This window comes from Rattus norvegicus, chromosome 3 (assembly GCF_021556685.1).
Source record: "Rattus norvegicus strain SHRSP/BbbUtx chromosome 3, alternate assembly SHRSP_T2T, whole genome shotgun sequence".
In the NCBI taxonomy this organism is placed as follows: Eukaryota; Metazoa; Chordata; class Mammalia; order Rodentia; family Muridae; genus Rattus; species Rattus norvegicus.
Window position 1 is genome coordinate 117,288,216 of NC_141536.1, and position 16,860 is coordinate 117,305,075.

The following is a 16,860-nucleotide window of genomic DNA, read 5'->3' on the forward strand; positions in this document are numbered from 1 at the left end:
GTGTACAGTGGGCAAGTGTGGATACTAGGGAAGCACCTTTTGTGTCCACCCGCACCACATGCATTGCTAGTCATATCGCCCATGCGATCTAAGAGTTAGCATCGATCCCTCAGCTCAGGGGCTGAGATGTCTTCCTCCTCCTTGCCCCTGATAAGCATGCTGGGTACTGAAAATTAATAGACTAGCCTATACTCTCAGTGTGAAGATGTGCTACGTGTGAGTGTGGGACAAATTCGAGGACTGTGAGGCTCTAGGGCATCTATACCATGAGAAACATATATAGACAGTATAGAGAGAGCTACAGTATGTGCTTTTCGGGTACCATCCCAATTTTAGACCCTTAACTGCTCCTTATTAAAACAAGCAGCAGCATGGTAAACATGCTTCCCAAACTAGTGGAAGTAAATTGGGAACACTAACCAGATGCCCAGGAAGCTATGCCACCGGCTAAGACCCTCCATGGACTGAGCCCTGCCCTCTACAATTGTAAGACAAGTCCAGTGATGCTCCCAGAGCCTCCCAGGGGCTAAGGCACACATTCGAGTATTTGCCTTTACAATGGCTAGGGTATCTATGGTTACCTTGCTGATGGTGTCCAGGCTTCTCACCGAGCATCTAGAAGACTGGAGGTTCAAGTGCCCATGTGTTTGTACATAAAGTGACCACTTCACAGCATGGGCTGTGCTTTCTTTTCTTTTTAACCAATTATTCTATGTAAAAGAAGAAGCGGGTCCCTGCTTACCTGTTTGGTATATGTGTGCAGGTAGATTGTTTCCTGTATTCTTGCTATGCACACCCTGTAGGATGGACACATAGCATTCCTGTGCTTGTACTGTTTGTAATCTGTGATTTTGACTACTTGATTGTTTTGAAACAGGGTCTGCCTTTGTAGTCTTGATTGCCCTGGAACTTACTGTGTAGATCAGGCTGGCCTCACACTCACAGAGCTCTGCCTGCCTCTGCCTCATGAGTACAGGTCATATGTGAAGTGCATGTGATGTGCGATGGCTGCATCTTTGAGTAATGATCAATAAAGCATATGCGTCGATAACCGTCACACTGTTTATGCTGAGCACATGTCGAATAGGTGATGGCTATTATGTGAGGGGAGATGTGCAGCATGACCGATGTGTCATTTGTGATGTCAGACTATGACAGATTTGCATGGCCTTTACACTGACTTTGTATTCAGTATTGGGCATATGTGGCATCTGCTCCATGTGGAATATACGGTGTGTGTGTGGCAGTACACGTTATGATGAGTATAGCTCGTGAGTCATAGGTACACACACATATACTGTAGGTTTATGATCGGCACATACTGTGGTGTACTCTGGGATGGTGGAGAAACATACATTTTATAGATAAAAACCCACCGCGTGCACCTGTGTGCTAAGGTAGTCCTGGTGATGGATCTTTTGGTCTATCTCAGGCATTCTGTGTGTACACAGCTTGAGATAGGAATGTGGGGTTGCACCTGTGTGGAGGCAACCAAGGGTGTCACTGTGCTGGGAGGGGGCACGGCCGAGAGTCATGACTTCACCTATTTACAGAAGCCGCAGACCCTGGAGCCTCCCAATCTCACTGTTTCAGGTTCTTCCTCAAATTCTTTCTCAAATGCAACCAGAACTGTTTGAAGAATGCCGGGAATCCCCGAGACATGCGCCGCTTCCAGGTAGGCTTGGGGGAGCCCTCTCACCCCATGCAAATCCGCCCTTTCCCAGTAGGTGAAAGGGAAGCTGTGACCCAGCCTGGAGTGGGTCTTGCAGAGCCCTGGGCCCCAGGCCTGTCGCCTGCTGGGGGCGGGGCAGCCCCATCTCAACTTCTGCTGACTGCCAAGGGAGGCTTCATTAGATCCCACTTAAGAAGATGCTAATTGTGACATTTTTACATGATTAACGACCCAGGTAATTTGCATAGTGTGAAGCTGAGAACAGCTGCCCTTAGCACATCCCCAACCTGCACACCCCTCCTAAGGCAGGGGGCAGGGAGAAGGCAGCACCGATTTCCTGCCCAGGAGAAAGTGGGGGCTCCTGTTGATGGGTTCTGCGCTCCAACTTTAGGAAGGCATTGCTATCCCCAGACCTGATTGATACCGTATCGTGTTTCTGTGTGTGCCAAGACAGAGGGCACTCTTTGTCTGAGAGCTATGGCTTTTCTCAGAGCTTTTGATTTTTGTAGCTCCCTCGAAGTTCGTTCATCCGAGGGTGTCAACCGGTCCAGCTGGCCTCAACTTTACCAGCACAGCCCCCACCCGTCTGAACCTCCCCTCCCCTAAGGGGACTCTGAATTCCAGCTCAAGGTGCTAGTTCTCCCTAACAGTGGCCAAGGGGTTCTAAGGGTCCCAGCCAGACTGGTCTTACCTGTGCACACAGGTGGTGGTGTCCACGACAGTGAGTGTGGACGGACACGTGCTGGCTGTGTCAGACAACATGTTTGTGCACAACAACTCCAAGCATGGACGCAGAGCCCGACGCCTGGACCCTTCTGAAGGTCAGGACTCCCAGCCCAGCCCTGGCCAGCCTCAGTCTCTGCCTTGGTGCAGTCCCTTGACCTGGGTCCTCTCCTACCTCCCAGCTGCCACCCCATGCATCAAGGCCATCAGCCCCGGGGAGGGCTGGACCACGGGAGGCGCCACCGTCATTATCATCGGAGACAACTTCTTCGACGGGTTGCAGGTCGTGTTTGGCAACGTGCTCCTGTGGAGCGAGGTGGGCCAACCCCTGCCAGTCGTCTCCCTCTGAGCCTCAGGGCTAGGCCCTTCCCACAGGACTAGACCTGCAGGCCTCCCCTCTTCTCTCACAGCTCATCACTCCCCATGCTCTCCGGGTGCAGACGCCACCACGACACATACCCGGGGTAGTAGAAGTGACCCTCTCCTACAAGTCCAAGCAGTTTTGTAAAGGAGCCCCTGGCCGCTTTGTCTACACAGGTAAGGAAACAGGCAACTGAAGCAAGGACGAAAGGCCACAGAGATAGCGCTGTGAGCTCGGGGAGCTCAGACACAGTTGCAGGGGTTAACAAAAGTCTACAGGTAGCCAGAGTCCCCAGCCTCTACATACCCTCAGCCTTATAACTACTAAATGATCATTCAAAGTGCTTTCCCTCTTGACTTGTGTGTCTCTCCCTGAGTTTCTGGCCCCTTGGAAGCAACTTCTGCTTCAAGTCTTCTCACCAGGGGATATCTTCCCCTTCTGGCCTTGTACTCTGGACCTTGTTCAGGACCTTGTCCTGGCCTTGTTCAGGACCTCCTGGAGGGTTTTCCTTTTTTTTTTTTTTTTTTTCTTTTTGACCTTTCATCTCAAAGATGCTTCTAAATGGGCTCACTACTTGAGGGTGTCTTGGGTCATCCAAGATGCACTCTACATTCACTTACTGGTGTGTGTGAACACACACACACACACACACACACACACACACACACACACCCTTGTATAATGCCTTGGTGAACATTTAGCATAAGGCTTAAGGGGATGCAATGAAAACTGGGTTCAGTCTGACCACTGGTGGGAATCTCCAGTCACTGCCATCTTTGATTCTTCCTCCAGCCCGAGCCACTGGCTTCTTCCTGTATTCACAGAGGTGTGGGGACATGGGGTACCCTCAGGTGGCTCCTTCATAACTTGGACAGGCTGAGCTGCAAACACAGAATGGGTGGGTAGGTGGAGGACTTGACAGAGGAAACCCCCCATCTTGGAGTATGTGCTGAACTAGGCTGAGGTGTAACTAGAGTTTCGAAAGCAGAGTGGAGTAAGGAGCTTCAGGGGGAGAGGAGGGAGGAGAGCCAGAGACTGGATGGAGACCTCATCCTCCCCAGCCCAAAATTTTGGTGGGTCCCTTTCCTGAGGTGCATGCAAAACTTAATAGTTACATGTCGCTGAGAAGCTCCCTGATCCATGATAAATAAAGATTATTAAGGTTTGTTTTTTGTTTTTGTTTTTGTTTTTTTCATGACAAATGGATATGACCCAATACAAAACAATCCCGAGTCTCCTACCCCTAGGAATATAGATGTGTGTGTGTGTGTGTGCGCGCGCGTGTGTAGCATGTGTATGTGTGTGTGTGTGCGTGTGCGTGTGTGTGTGTGTGTGTGTGTGTGTGTGTGTGTGTGTGTGTGTGTTGATGTCAAGCTTGGCACAGAGCCTGGCCCAGTAAATATTTGTCGAATTAATTCTAACCAAATACATGAAGGAACTGAGAAGATTCCCCTGACACTCGCTGATACACCGGAGCAGGTTTTTCTGGGCAACACATCCTGTGTTTGGTGGAGCTAAGCTCTGCTTTGGGAGGAGTGTGCTCCAAATATTGCCGTTCTCCCCAGCCCTGAATGAACCCACCATTGACTACGGATTCCAGAGGCTACAGAAAGTCATTCCCAGACACCCAGGAGACCCTGAGAGGCTACCCAAGGTATTCAGAGGGATGGGCCGAGAATAAGGATGTCCTGTGGGCAAGAAGGTGAGGAAACTCCTTTGGGGCCCCTGTGCAACCCTAAGGGCTGCCTGCCCCTTGGTTCTGTCTCCTCTCCTGCCCTAGGAAGTGCTGTTGAAAAGGGCGGCTGATTTGGCGGAGGCTCTGTATGGAGTGCCCAACAGTAACCAGGTATGGCGCCTCTGCCCGCCTCCCAGCGCGAGGGGCTGGGGCTTTGATCCCGCGCCTGCCGCTGCCCCGGCCGTGCCCCGTTCTTGTCTTCGCAGGAGCTCCTCCTGAAACGGGCGGCGGATGTAGCCGAGGCTCTGTACAGCGCCCCGCGCGCGCCTGCACCACTCGGACCCCTGGCCCCCAGCCACCCGCACCCCGCTGTCGTGGGCATCAACGCTTTCAGCAGCCCTCTGGCTATCGCCGTCGGGGATGCCACACCGGAGCCGGGTGCGTGTTGCAGCCCTGCCCTCAATAGTGGTGCAACAGAAGAGCCTTGCGCTGCCAGATTGATTAACAGCCACTCCCCCGCAGGCTATGCCCGTAGCTGCGGCAGCGCGTCTCCCCGGTTCGCGCCCAGCCCTGGCTCTCAACAAAGCAGCTATGGCAGTGGTCTTGGAGCCGGCCTCGGTAGCTATGGAGCGCCCGGTGTGACTGGCCTTGGCGTGCCCGGGTCCCCTAGCTTCCTCAATGGCTCCACTGCAACCTCACCTTTCGCCAGTGAGTGTCCCCAGCCTACAGGAAGCGCGCGCGCGGCGGGAGGGGGTCAGCCCGGGGAATGCAGAATGGACTCAGCCCTGCCTTCAGCCCATCCTGGGGTGTGGACTTCCAGTTCCTGCCTTATGTTGGTTGGACCTGGCCTAGCCATGGAGAGCCTTTAGTCCTCCTTTCATATGACCACTCCCTGGTTTTGGTCCTCAGCATCACGGGGAGCCCCGGGATCCTGGGGCCAAACTTCTTGCACCTTAAACCCTATTTGCTGACCCCAGTTGTACACATCGCTTCTAGCCCTTCCCTGATGGTGAAGTCACCCTTAATTAGGAGTACTTGTGCTGAAACCTGGTGGACAGCAACCTTTTGGGCCTTCACCAGGACTTCGGGAGGAGGCTGGCGGCCCCTGCTGGAAGCCTAAGGAACCTCTAGAGACTTGGGCTTCCAGCGCCTGGCAGTCCACAGGGATGTGTGGCTCTGGGTTTCAGAAGCATTTCCTGGGGCAGAGAAACACAGGGGACCCAAGGGGTGCGGCGGAAGGCGGGGGCTGGAGGAGCTTCCTCACCTACAGGACACTCTTATTCCTGTCTCATTCTTTCTGAGTACCGTGAGCAGCCTCTCTAGTTCTCCAGCTGGTTCAGGCAAAACAAGAGAATTCCCTGTGATCAGAGCAGGGTTCAGAATTGGGTGTCTTAGCCAGGAGCTTTCAGGCATTCAACAAGTTACTTGCGTTCCTCTCAGTAAATCAGGACCAGCACCCCCTGCCTCAGGTGGCTGTCTTACCTGAATATGCCACTGTGCATAGAAAGCCAGACACAATGGAAAAAGAATGTATGATTTCCCAGGCAGAACCCAAACTGTAGGTGCTAACCGACTTCCCTCTGTCATCTTGGGTTAAGGCAGTTCCCTTGGATGGATGGATGGATGGATGGATGGATGGATGGATGGATGGATGAATGGATGGATGGACAGACAGATGGATGGACAGTGGATTTTTATGCTTTATTGTTTTGCACTGCCTCTCAGCCCCTTGCAATACCAATGGTTACTCAGCAGATACTTACATACACATAAGGTGACAAAGCACTAGGCTTGGCAGACCCTGTTCAGCCCTTCTCACCATCAAAAGACCTCTCTACAGTCACAAAAGAGGTTGTCCCTCAAGGCCTGGGGCCCTACTGAATCCAAGAAATAGTGACATCTGCCCATGGAGGAGCTTGTGACTTTACCTGCAGGTCCTTTCTTCTGCCTCCCCATTCCCCCCCACCCCGTTTTTCATTACCTGACGTAACTTGAGTAGTCCCCTGCCTGATTTTCTTTACAAGGGTGCTGTTCTTTTTTTTTTTTTTTTTCAGAGCTGGGGACCGAACCCAGGGCCTTGCGCTTGCTAGGCAAGCACTCTACCACTGAGCTAAATCCCCAACCCCAAGGGTGCTGTTCTTACTGGCTGGCACTTACTTTGACCTTGACTTGTAAAACCCAAGGTCCCTTCAAGCCATAGTCCACACGGGCCTTCTTGTGTCCCTCCTGACACTTAGCTCAGGATCTGCCCCACATCGCTTCAGTTCTGAGACAGTCAACCTCACAGCCTTTCTCTGGGTTTTCCTTGTGTCGAATGGCTCATCCTTCCCAAGGGACACCAGCACTGGGCAGCAGTGACAGCTGCTCCAGTGTACAGTCTATCCTGGGCCACCCCATTCAACAAGACCAGAACTTCCAGAGGCACTCACGGCTGCTTCACCACCAGCAGGGACATTCTGGACTCTACCCAGGCCTGTTCGCTTCTCGAATACTCTTACCCAGGCCCACATCCATCCCCCAAGTGTAGGGTGCTTTGTGACACCTTAGCAGTGTGTCATTCTCATTGAGTTTGCCAAGGTGTTCCTAAAATGTCATCAGAGTTGTCCTAGCCAATTGTGCGGGGGCTGTCTATGTCTCTTCTCACTCTTTAGTTTTAGTTATTAGCAAGTCTAGAATTCCATAACTCTGTAAAATGTGGCTATTTGCTTTCTAGGCCTTGAGAGATGGTGTGTGTGTGTGTGTGTGTGTGTGTGTGTGTGTGTGTGTGTGTGTGTGTACGCGTGTGTGCTCATCGGTGTAAAGCATTATGTCCAGGGATGTATGGGAAATGTTCAGGAAAATGCTAGCACTGAGCATTTTCTTCAAGGAGATGGTGTCCATGGGCTAAGGACATTTAGAATAGGGTAGCGATTGCAGTCATTTTTGTATCAAAAGTCACAGAATGGTTGGCTCTGATGTCAAAAGCCTTCTCAGGCCACAGATTTCTTCCAGAAAGTCTGTACCTGCTGTCCACTGCCTGCTGGCTGAGGTTGTAAAGAGGTGGAACTGAGAGACCCTAGACAGGAGCCCCAGCAGATGCAGGAGGCTTCCAAGGTCCAAGAGGAGATGACAGGGCCTTGAATTAAAGTGGAAAGAAACAGTGTCCAGGGTGGGGAGTAGAACAAAGTGTAGAATATGCTGGGTAGGAATGCTCATCTGGAGAGGAAGTTTGGGTGCTGTGTGTGGGTCATTACATCAGAGGCTGCATATACACCAACACTTCATTCCGCTCTACTTACTGCAACTTTGTTATGACCCTCGAACTTTGATGCTAACCTTGGCAATGCACACTCAAAAGCATTTAAGAATTCCAGTGGTTTCGACAGGAATTCCGATCTTTCCCTCTCTTCTTATCTCCCGTTGCTGGGAGCACTCCTCACTGTTTGTTTTCACTGGGACTGATCCTGTCAGTTCCATCCCTGAACGTGATGTCCAAAACTCCGGAAAAAAAAAAAAAAAGGCAAGCACTGGTACAGGGCCCAGAGGCTCCCAGTTTACCTCTAGACATTACCTTGTAGTGATCTTCGTAGGCCCTCACATCCCAGGGAGGCCTGAGCCTGCAGCCTGGTCAACAGGGACTCACTGCCCACGTGACACCCCAACCCTGCTGCTCACTCTGGTGCTGTCTCCTGTTGTGTCTCCCACTGCCTTCCCTGCTGCACCCGCCCCTTCCTCGCCCCGCCCCGGAGTCATGCCCTCTAGCCCCCCGCTGGCGGCTGCCTCCTCCATGTCCCTTCCGGCCGCTGCCCCCACCACCAGCGTCTTCTCCTTCTCGCCTGTCAACATGATCTGCGCTGTCAAGCAGAGAAGCGCCTTCGCCCCTGTGCTGCGCCCACCCAGCTCCCCATCGCAGGCCTGCCCCAGAGCCCACAGAGAGGGGCTTCCAGGTGAGCAATCAAGGCTGCCTCACAGTGACCTAAGGGATCTTCTAGACACCACCAAAGCCCCATGCTGTTCAGCGGTTACTTTTGGAGGGTGCCCAGCAGTAGGCTCTGTGGGGGTCCAGGAAGGCCCAGCTGGACCCCACTTCCTCAAACCTTAAAGCTTGAAGTATCCTGGCCTCTGTCTAGACCCGCTCAATTGACCACTTGGCTAGGAGGGTAGAAATCCCACTTGGAAAAGGGCCCAGTAGTCCAGGCCTGTTCAATCGAGCCCAGAGCAAAGACCCAACCCCAAGTGCTGAAAGAACCCCTGTGGATTGCATGCGAGTCTCCGCGTTGAGACTGGGTCATCTAATGAGCATGAGGACACTGACCTTAGCTGAGGTTTAGCCTAGCTTCTCCTTTTCCGGTGTACAGGAATTAAGCACAAGTACCCGTGCCTGGTTGGTGAGAAGGTTGCTCTCTCACTTCATACCCAGGCAGCAGGAACTCTTCCCACCCAAATAGTCCCAGAACCTCGGTGGATGGGGGAGGAGTTAGGAGTAACAGGGTGTGGGTAGAGCAAGTCCCAGTCAGGAGGTATAGCTGGGAGCAGGGCCGGATGAGGTCATTTTCAGAAGACTTGCCATTATGAAGCTAGAGGATGTCTGGAAGGATCTCTCAGGACCCAGACCAGAACTTAGCACTTAGCCCAGCACCTGGCGTGGCATTCACCCCACAGCTGGTGCTGAACAACTAGAGGTTAAATTTTTAGGTGAACATTGGGTCAGAAGACCCCTTTTGAATAGAGAAAACTCTAAAAAGGTTCACTGCAGTTTGGTGGACAGCTGAGCTGGCAGAGGCTGGGGTTAGAACATACCCTACAGGATAGTCTCCCAGATAGTGGGCATTCCTTAGGGAAAAATCATTCTTAATCAGGCATACTGTGATATTTATTCAGTTTTCAATAAACCAGGATATACTGTGAGTCTTCTAGGAAACAAATCTATGAGCGCACAAAATTTATTTATTTTTGTTTTGTTTTGTTTTGTTTTGTTTTGTTTTGTTTTGTTTGAGCAAAGTTTCTCTACATAACCCTGGCTGTTCTGGAACTCACAGAGATCCACCGGCCTCTGCCTCCAAAGTTCTGGGATTCAAAGCGTACAGCACCATGCCTGGCACAAAATTTATGTTAAAAAAGAGCATCTAGACATTAGTTCCTGGGGGAGTCTTTGAAGTTCAGGAAGAGACACCCATGTGGTCTCCTAAAGCTGATGTAGTTTGCTGAGGCCAAGGTAAAGTCAGGGAGGCAAGGCTGCTGTATGAGACCCGTGGTCACCCTTCAGCCCAGTGCAGTGACAGTGGGAAGAATTGTAAACAGTACCCTGAAAGGCCTCTGGGTATACTGTGATATTTATGGGCTAAGGGTCTCTTTATGAGAGAGGAGTGTGAAGGACTCCTTGGGGTCTGGGGAGACAATTAAAAATGATAGACACAGCATCCAGAAGATCCACCTGACCCCTGGGAAAAATGGCTGTAATGCAGGGTGGTCCAGCAACCCACTGTGGTCTGGAAAAGTTTTGCTGCGCTCTGTTTTACTCTGTAGATTGAATGAGATCTTTCTCTCCATAGCCCGCCACTCTGGGCGATTAAGGAAGATCTGAGATGGTTATTTAACTATCTTAAATTTCAAACTTTTATACTGGGTAAGAGGGCAAGGAGACTAGTTGGTAAGCCATCTACAGGACGAACCGTTGTCAAAGAAGGCCTTGCCCAAGCAGGATGTGAAAGGATAATTCCTTTTCTAGGGCAGAAGGCTTCAGGAAGGTCTGTGAAGAGAGAAGCTAGGGGTGTAGAAACCCAAATGCAGAGTATTAGAAGATAAGTCATACAGATATATATATCAAAACCTGACTGATGAACTCACCAACAAGGTGACAAAGTGACTTAGAGTACAGGAGGACTTGGGGGGTCGGTTCAGAGCTTAAAACTCTTAAGCATGAGGACCAGAGTTTTGATCCCCAGACACACACACAGATGCCGGGTAGGCCTGGGAGCCTGCCTGTAATAGGACAGTGAAGTTGGGGACTCCCGAAAGCAAGCTGGCTAGTGAGAGTAGCTGTACTGGATCAGTGGGATCTGGGTGTCATTATAAAAAGGTCCGCCTCAGCCTCCGTGAGTAAGATGGAGGAACAATTGAGGATGGTTCCCAACCCCAGTGTGTGTGCATGTGTGCGTGTGTGCATGTGTGCGTGTGTGCATGTGTGCGTGTGTGCGTGGCGTGTAATGCACACATGTTTGAGGATGGATGCACACATGTGCAATTACACATTCATGTGCTGACATGCATGTCACACACACACACACACACACACACACACACACACACACACACACAAGAGAATGCATGAGAAGTAAGAAAGTCAGTGAAGTAAGAAACGCCAATAAAGTCACCCAGTGTAGACTGGCTGTCTAAGGCGGTAGCAAACTTGTCTATATAGGGAGGGATTTTCCTTCCTTCCTTCCCTCCCTCCCTCCTTCCTTCCTTCTTTCCTTCCTTCCTTCCTTCCTTCCTTCCTTCCTTCCTTTGTTAACTTTTCAGACAAGGCATCCTTGTAGCCCAAGGCAGCCTCAAACTCACTAATTGGTGCTCCATTAACTCCCAAAATTATCTTTTTTATTAGTCAGAAGTCTCCTCCAAGCTAGGCATGGGGACTCACACTTTTAAACTCAGCACTCTGGAGGCAATCGAGGTCTTTGTATATCTGAGGCCAGCCTGGTCTACAGAGATAGCAAATTCCAGAGTAGCCATGGCTGCACAGTGAGATTCTGTTTCAAACAAACGGGAGAGTCTCATCCAACCAAGCTAAGTCAGTTCAACACAGAGTGAGGTGATCTTTATGGCCAGTTTGTTGGATACTGCTCCAAGGTGACACAAAAGAAGATGTGGATAGTCCTAGCTGGGCGTAGTGGTACTTGATGGTAAGTCTCAGATCAGGAAGGTCTTCAGTTCAAAACCAGCCTGGGTTACATAGCAGGATCTTGTTCTCAACTTCCACAACCCCCTAAAAGATACAGCCCCTCCTTTCTTGGTCTTATTTCCAACTCTTAGGTAATTTGTCTTAAGATGTACATGCAGTTTAAAATGTCAGAGATAGGGAAGAGAGAGGACCCTCGACCTGCCAGCACACAGAAGGGGATCAGCAGGGTGGGAGCTAGTGACATGATGTATTTCCCACCTGTGGGTGGCAGACAGGATGCTGCACAGGTGCTCCTGGAAGTTGCCTCTTCCTTACTGCCCTGGTCCTCACCCATCTGCTTCCTCACCTTGGCACAGGACCTGAAGAAAGTGTGTCTGAGCTCAGGAGAGGGGTTGGTGAGCAAAGTATTTGCTGTAGAAGCATGAACTCCTGAGTTCAGACACCTAACTTCCATATAAAGGCTGAGCATACTGAACACACCCGTAACTCTCAACCCTGGGGAGACAGGCAGATACCTAAGGCTCACAGGCCAGCAAGCCATGCTGGGAAATAAAGGCAAGTTCCAGTTTCAGTGAGTGAGCCTGTCTCTAAAATAAAGTGGAGGAAGACACCCAGAGCCAGCCTCTTCCCTCCAACACACACACACACACACACACACACACACACACACACACACACACACACGCACTGGTGAGCCCACTTGCACACACATGCATACACAATAGACACACAGAGCCACAGGGAGGGGAGAAGGAAGAGGGCAGCCTAGAGGAGAAGCCAAGAAGTCAGGGAAAAGACATCAAGAGTGAGGGCTGCCTCTCATCCTGAGAGACCTGAGGGGTCCCCCTCACTTTTCCATCCATAATGATGGCCTCAAACAAGTGCCAGAGAGATTGACAACTTGTAGAAAAAATTATATATCCTGCCTTCTATCTTCAGCCCAGAGAACAGGCAGGTAAAATCTCCAGGCCACAGAAGGCTTATTTCCCTCTCTCCTTCGTGACCACAGACCAGCCTTTTGAAGATACTGACAAGTTCCACTCTGCAGCTCGGGGACTCCAGGGCCTGGCATACTCCTAATCATGGTAGGTGTCCACTGGGTCTCTCCCTTTCATCTGGCCCTGACATGGGTTTATCAGGGTGGGTAGTTGGGGTCCAAGTCTTCCTTTCTTGTGCCTGTCTAGATAACTGACCTCAGAACACGCTCAGAGAAAGGACTTCCCTTTCTTGCAGACAGCCTCTCTGCAAGACTTTCTTCTCTCCTCTTTCCACGTCTGCAGGTGCTGTCCCCAGTGAGTCTGGACTGGAGGTCTTTCTGGTTTCACGTTCATGGCTGGATGGCAGCACAAAGAGATATAGGGTCAGGACTTTGAGTGGGCCTCAATCCCTGGGATGCACAGGGAGAGGCCTTCACCTCTGTGCTGGAGGCCCCCTCATACCTAAAGACCTTCATGTTTACCTCTCTTTCTTGGGGCACATAAGAAGCCCAGCACTGTGAGGACGCTCTTGGCAGAAGGGCATCATAGGGAGGTGTTGGGATGTCGGGCCTTACTATTGGTAAGATGAGCAAGAATCGGGAATGGTGAGAAAGAGGACAGCTCAGGGAGAGGTCATCAGGAGAGGCCCTGTTTGCATCTGACCAATCACACCTGACCTAGTAGCCACCTTCTCTCTTGTGAGCAAGGTGTCTAGCAGTCTCAGGAGGCCCATTCAGGCTCCTATGGAGCTGCCCACAAGTCCCTGGACCCCAATGGCTGCCTTCACATCCTCTGAGAGTAGCACATTCATGCTGATCATACCCCACATCCCTGTGGGGGCTTTAGGCATGGAAGCTGCATAGAAGGGCCTCCTGGATTTTGACTCTGACCCCAATGGATGTTTCATGAAATTTGTCCCCCTACCACCACACACCCAGCTCTAGCTGGCCCCAAAGAACAGCCTGGCTGCACCTTGGTGGCCTCACATTCATCAGAGTTTGGACAAAATGGAACAATAAAAACAGATGCAGGTGGCCACGGGGCCTCTTGTGCCTGCTTCCTTGGTCTGCTTTTCTTAGTGGCCCTATAGACCTCTAAGGGCCACTTTGATCCATGCCCTGGGCAACTTTGTGTTTCAGGCTTTTAAATCATTTCCAGTGATCAGCTTAAGAATTAGCCTCTGCTTTGTACCTTCTGGATGGATTCATTCCCAACAGTGTTGGCTGAGGCATGATCAGGAACTCAAAAGTTGGTGTCCTGATCATCTGGCCATGGCCAAGATGAGGGTTGTCAGACATTTGTGGGAACTCAGGCAGAACATATTAAATCTAACTTAGGTGTGGAGGGGTCCAGAAGTGAAACCCAGTTTCAGAGACTAGAGGACCTACCTGGGCTCCTTGGCAGTTTATGGGTCCCAGGATGCTCCTTTGAATCACACTTCCACCCCCTCTTGCTTCCTCCCAAGACCCAGCTCCCTTTTGGCTTTACCTGTTTAAAAGGAGCATAGTAAAAAAAATTTCCTTAGCCTATTCACCCATCCAGAGCCCCCAGAAGACTCCCAGACCCTTGGGTAAAGTCCAGTTTTCTCTTTCTGAAAGCAATTTTTTAAAGAGTCCATCACCCAGTGAGTCCAATACCCAATCTGGACCTTGGGCATTTGGAAACCCTGTGTTTATCAACCCCCCATTCATGAGAACACTCATGCCCTGCAGTCTTCTGGGAAAACACCCTTGCCAAAGTGGGTGGGCTGCCCCTGTCCTTAGAGGCCTCCACTTCTTTGTCTGGTGTCCTTGGGCAGGATCTAGGCTTCCTCTCCTGGGATGCATGGTTGGTGTCATCTTACCCTCAGTGCTACTCCCCTGCCATCCCTGATGGAAGCCCAAGCCCATTCCATTCAACTACAAGCCTTTCCTTGCTGTGCAGAGCCCTCCGAGGCCAGCCCTCTGCAAACTAATGTGTACTGGAGACAACTGATAACCAGATGGGGGCTACACTCTGATCCCTGAAATGGGCCAGGTGCCGTGATCAACATAAAATGAGATATGGTATCTAACTGACCTCAGTGGCCCCACCTTAGTACTTAAGCACCACTTGAGTTTACACGACCTCTCTTACACACACACACACACACACACACACACACACACACACACACACACACACCCCAGTTCCAGGTAGATTATATATCAAAATGAGAAACCAGAAGCAATAGCCCCATTCTCCTACAGAAAGATAAGCATCCTTCTGCCAGGTGATCTCCAAGGTCTATTCTCACTGACACAACCGATGTTCTTAATTTAAAATAAAAAAAAAATTGGCTAACTGTGTGTGCACTCACATGTCGCAGGGTGAGTGTGGCGATCGAAGACCAGAGCTAACTTACACAAGTCTGTTTCCTTCCACAGTGGAATCCAGGGATCAAACTCATGTCACTGGGCTTCCATTGCCAGAGCTTTTACCCACTGAACCGTCTCACCAGCTTGACACAGTTTAATTTTAACTTTTGATACATTTATTTGTTGATTGATTGATTGATTGATTGATTGATTGTGTGTGTGTGTGTGTGTGTGTGTGTGTGTGTGTGTGTGTGAAGACATAAGTATTAGACCTGTTCTAGGTAGTCCTGTAAGACCCTGAGGTCTATCCTCTCTGAGATGATTTCTCCACAGAGGAAGCAGTCACAGTCTACAGCATCTTTCTCCCCTTAGAAAAGAGATATTTTACAGTCAGATTCTCTGAAGCCTTGAACTCCTTTGCCTGGAGGAGCCACCTCCCTCCAATCCATGCACACACACCTTTGCACTTTGATCTTGAAGCAGAAGATAGCCTTTAGCTATGACCTCAGTGGTAGCAACTACAACCAGTGACAGAACAGAGTGAGCTAGAGGTCTGATATTCACAAGAAGCCCATCAGCCTGAAAGCCTGGTGGTTGTGAGGCACCAACCACAAGTGGACCCTAGAGTGTCTGTCACTCTGCCATGTTGACCTTCTCTTTGCTAGCGTTATTAGCTGTGTTTGTTTTTCTGTTTGTGCATTTGCTGTTGTTGTTTAAGGATCTCACTATGTACTTCTGGCTGGTCTCAAACTCACAGAGATCTGCCTGCCTCTGTCTCCTGAGTACTGGGATTAAAGGACTAAACCACCACGCCCAGCTAAAATCGACCATTGTGTCACAGTGCCCAGAGGATCAAAGTGCTTGTTTTCAAATGGATAGGCATTGTCTAGCACTATTGCTGTCTTCCCCCATCTCATGGCACTGGAGATTTACCATAAATCAGTTGTCTGCATACAACGGTCCGTTCTGTATTCTCTATTCTGATCTATTGGTCCTTTTGTCTGTCATACCAATACTATAGCATCCTAACAACTTTAGATAGATAGATAGGTAGGTAGCTGGCTTTAATATGTAACTGCAGTATCTTGAGATTTCTGTTGCTGTGATAAACACCATGACCAAAATCAGCTTGGAGAGGAAAGGGCTTATCTCGTCTTATAGTTTTTGTCCACCATCCAGGGAAGTCAGGGTAGGGACTCAAGGCAGGAACCTGAAGGCAGGAACTGCTGCAGAAGCTATGGAGGAGTGCTGCTTACTGGCCCATTTCCTTGCTCAGCCTGCTTGCTTGCTGCTCTCCCTCCCTCCCTCCCTCCCTCCCTCCCTCCCTCCCTCCCTCCCTCCCTCCCTCCCTCCCTTCCTCTCTCCCTTCCTTCCTTTCTTGTGTGTTTCTTTTTAGGGGGAGAAGGGAAGGGGGTTTGGTTTAGTTGGTTGATTGCTTGGTGGTTGTTAGGGTTTTTGTTTGTTTTGTTTTGAGACAGGGTTTCTCTGTGTGTAGCCATGGCTGTCCTGGAACTCTCTGTAGACCAGGCTGGCTTCAAACTCAGAGCTCCACCTGCCTCTGCCTCCCTAGTGCCAGGATCAAAAGTGTGCACCATTGCTGCCTGGTTTCAGCTTTCTTTCTTTCTTTCTTTTTTTTTTTTTTTAAATTTTATTTATTTATTTCATGTATGTGAGTACACTGTCGCTGTCTTCAGACACACCAGAAGAGGGCATCAGATCCCATTACAGATGGTTGTGAGCCACCATGTGGTTGCTGGGAATTGAACTCAGGACCTCTGGAAGAGCAGTCAGTGCTCTTAACCACTGAGCCATCTCTCCAGCCCTCAGCTTGCTTTCTTATGGCACTCAGGACCACTGCTCACATCAGTCACGAAATTTTACCACAGGCGTCATCACAGGCCAGTCTAATGGGACCATTTTCTACTTGAGGCTCCCTCTTCCCAAGCGAATATAGGTTATATTATGTTCCCATAAAACTAGGCAGAACATACAGCAAGGCATCCACCTTAGTTTTCTGCCTGAGAGGTTTTCCTGACTGGCCTTTAGCTTCTGAATCTTCTGCCTTGTTTCCCAAGTTCTAGGCTCACAGGTGTGTGGTGCCATACCCAGGTCCACGGTGATTTTAAAATGTGTTTCTTACTATTTTTTAAAGCCTGCTGGATTTTCATTGAGATTGCATTAAACTTATAAATTAATTGATGCAGAACCAGCAACGTAAGTATTTTGATCTAGAAAC

The 16,860-nt window shown here is 50.2% G+C and overlaps 1 protein-coding gene across 5 annotated transcripts in view; it reads left to right on the forward strand.

Moving 5' to 3' along the window:
- Ebf4 (EBF transcription factor 4) overlaps nucleotides 1–13,345 on the forward strand; it is a 68,100-nt gene extending 54,755 nt beyond the window's left edge. Inside the window, exons 8-18 of one of the 5 annotated variants that reach the window (XR_015683410.1) lie at nucleotides 1,594–1,675; nucleotides 2,376–2,493; nucleotides 2,578–2,711; nucleotides 2,806–2,932; nucleotides 4,322–4,410; nucleotides 4,537–4,602; nucleotides 4,698–4,869; nucleotides 4,954–5,139; nucleotides 8,276–8,357; nucleotides 12,321–12,396; nucleotides 12,592–13,326. Coding sequence is in view for 3 of the 5 variants with exons in the window: in XM_087654398.1 (XP_087510524.1) it covers nucleotides 1,594–1,675; nucleotides 2,376–2,711; nucleotides 2,806–2,932; nucleotides 4,322–4,410; nucleotides 4,537–4,602; nucleotides 4,698–4,869; nucleotides 4,954–5,139; nucleotides 8,160–8,357; nucleotides 12,321–12,391 (1,327 nt within the window). In the remaining 2 variants the exon portion in view is untranslated. 5 annotated transcript variants of the gene reach the window in all.
- The last annotated feature ends 3,515 nt before the right edge of the window (nucleotides 13,346–16,860 follow it).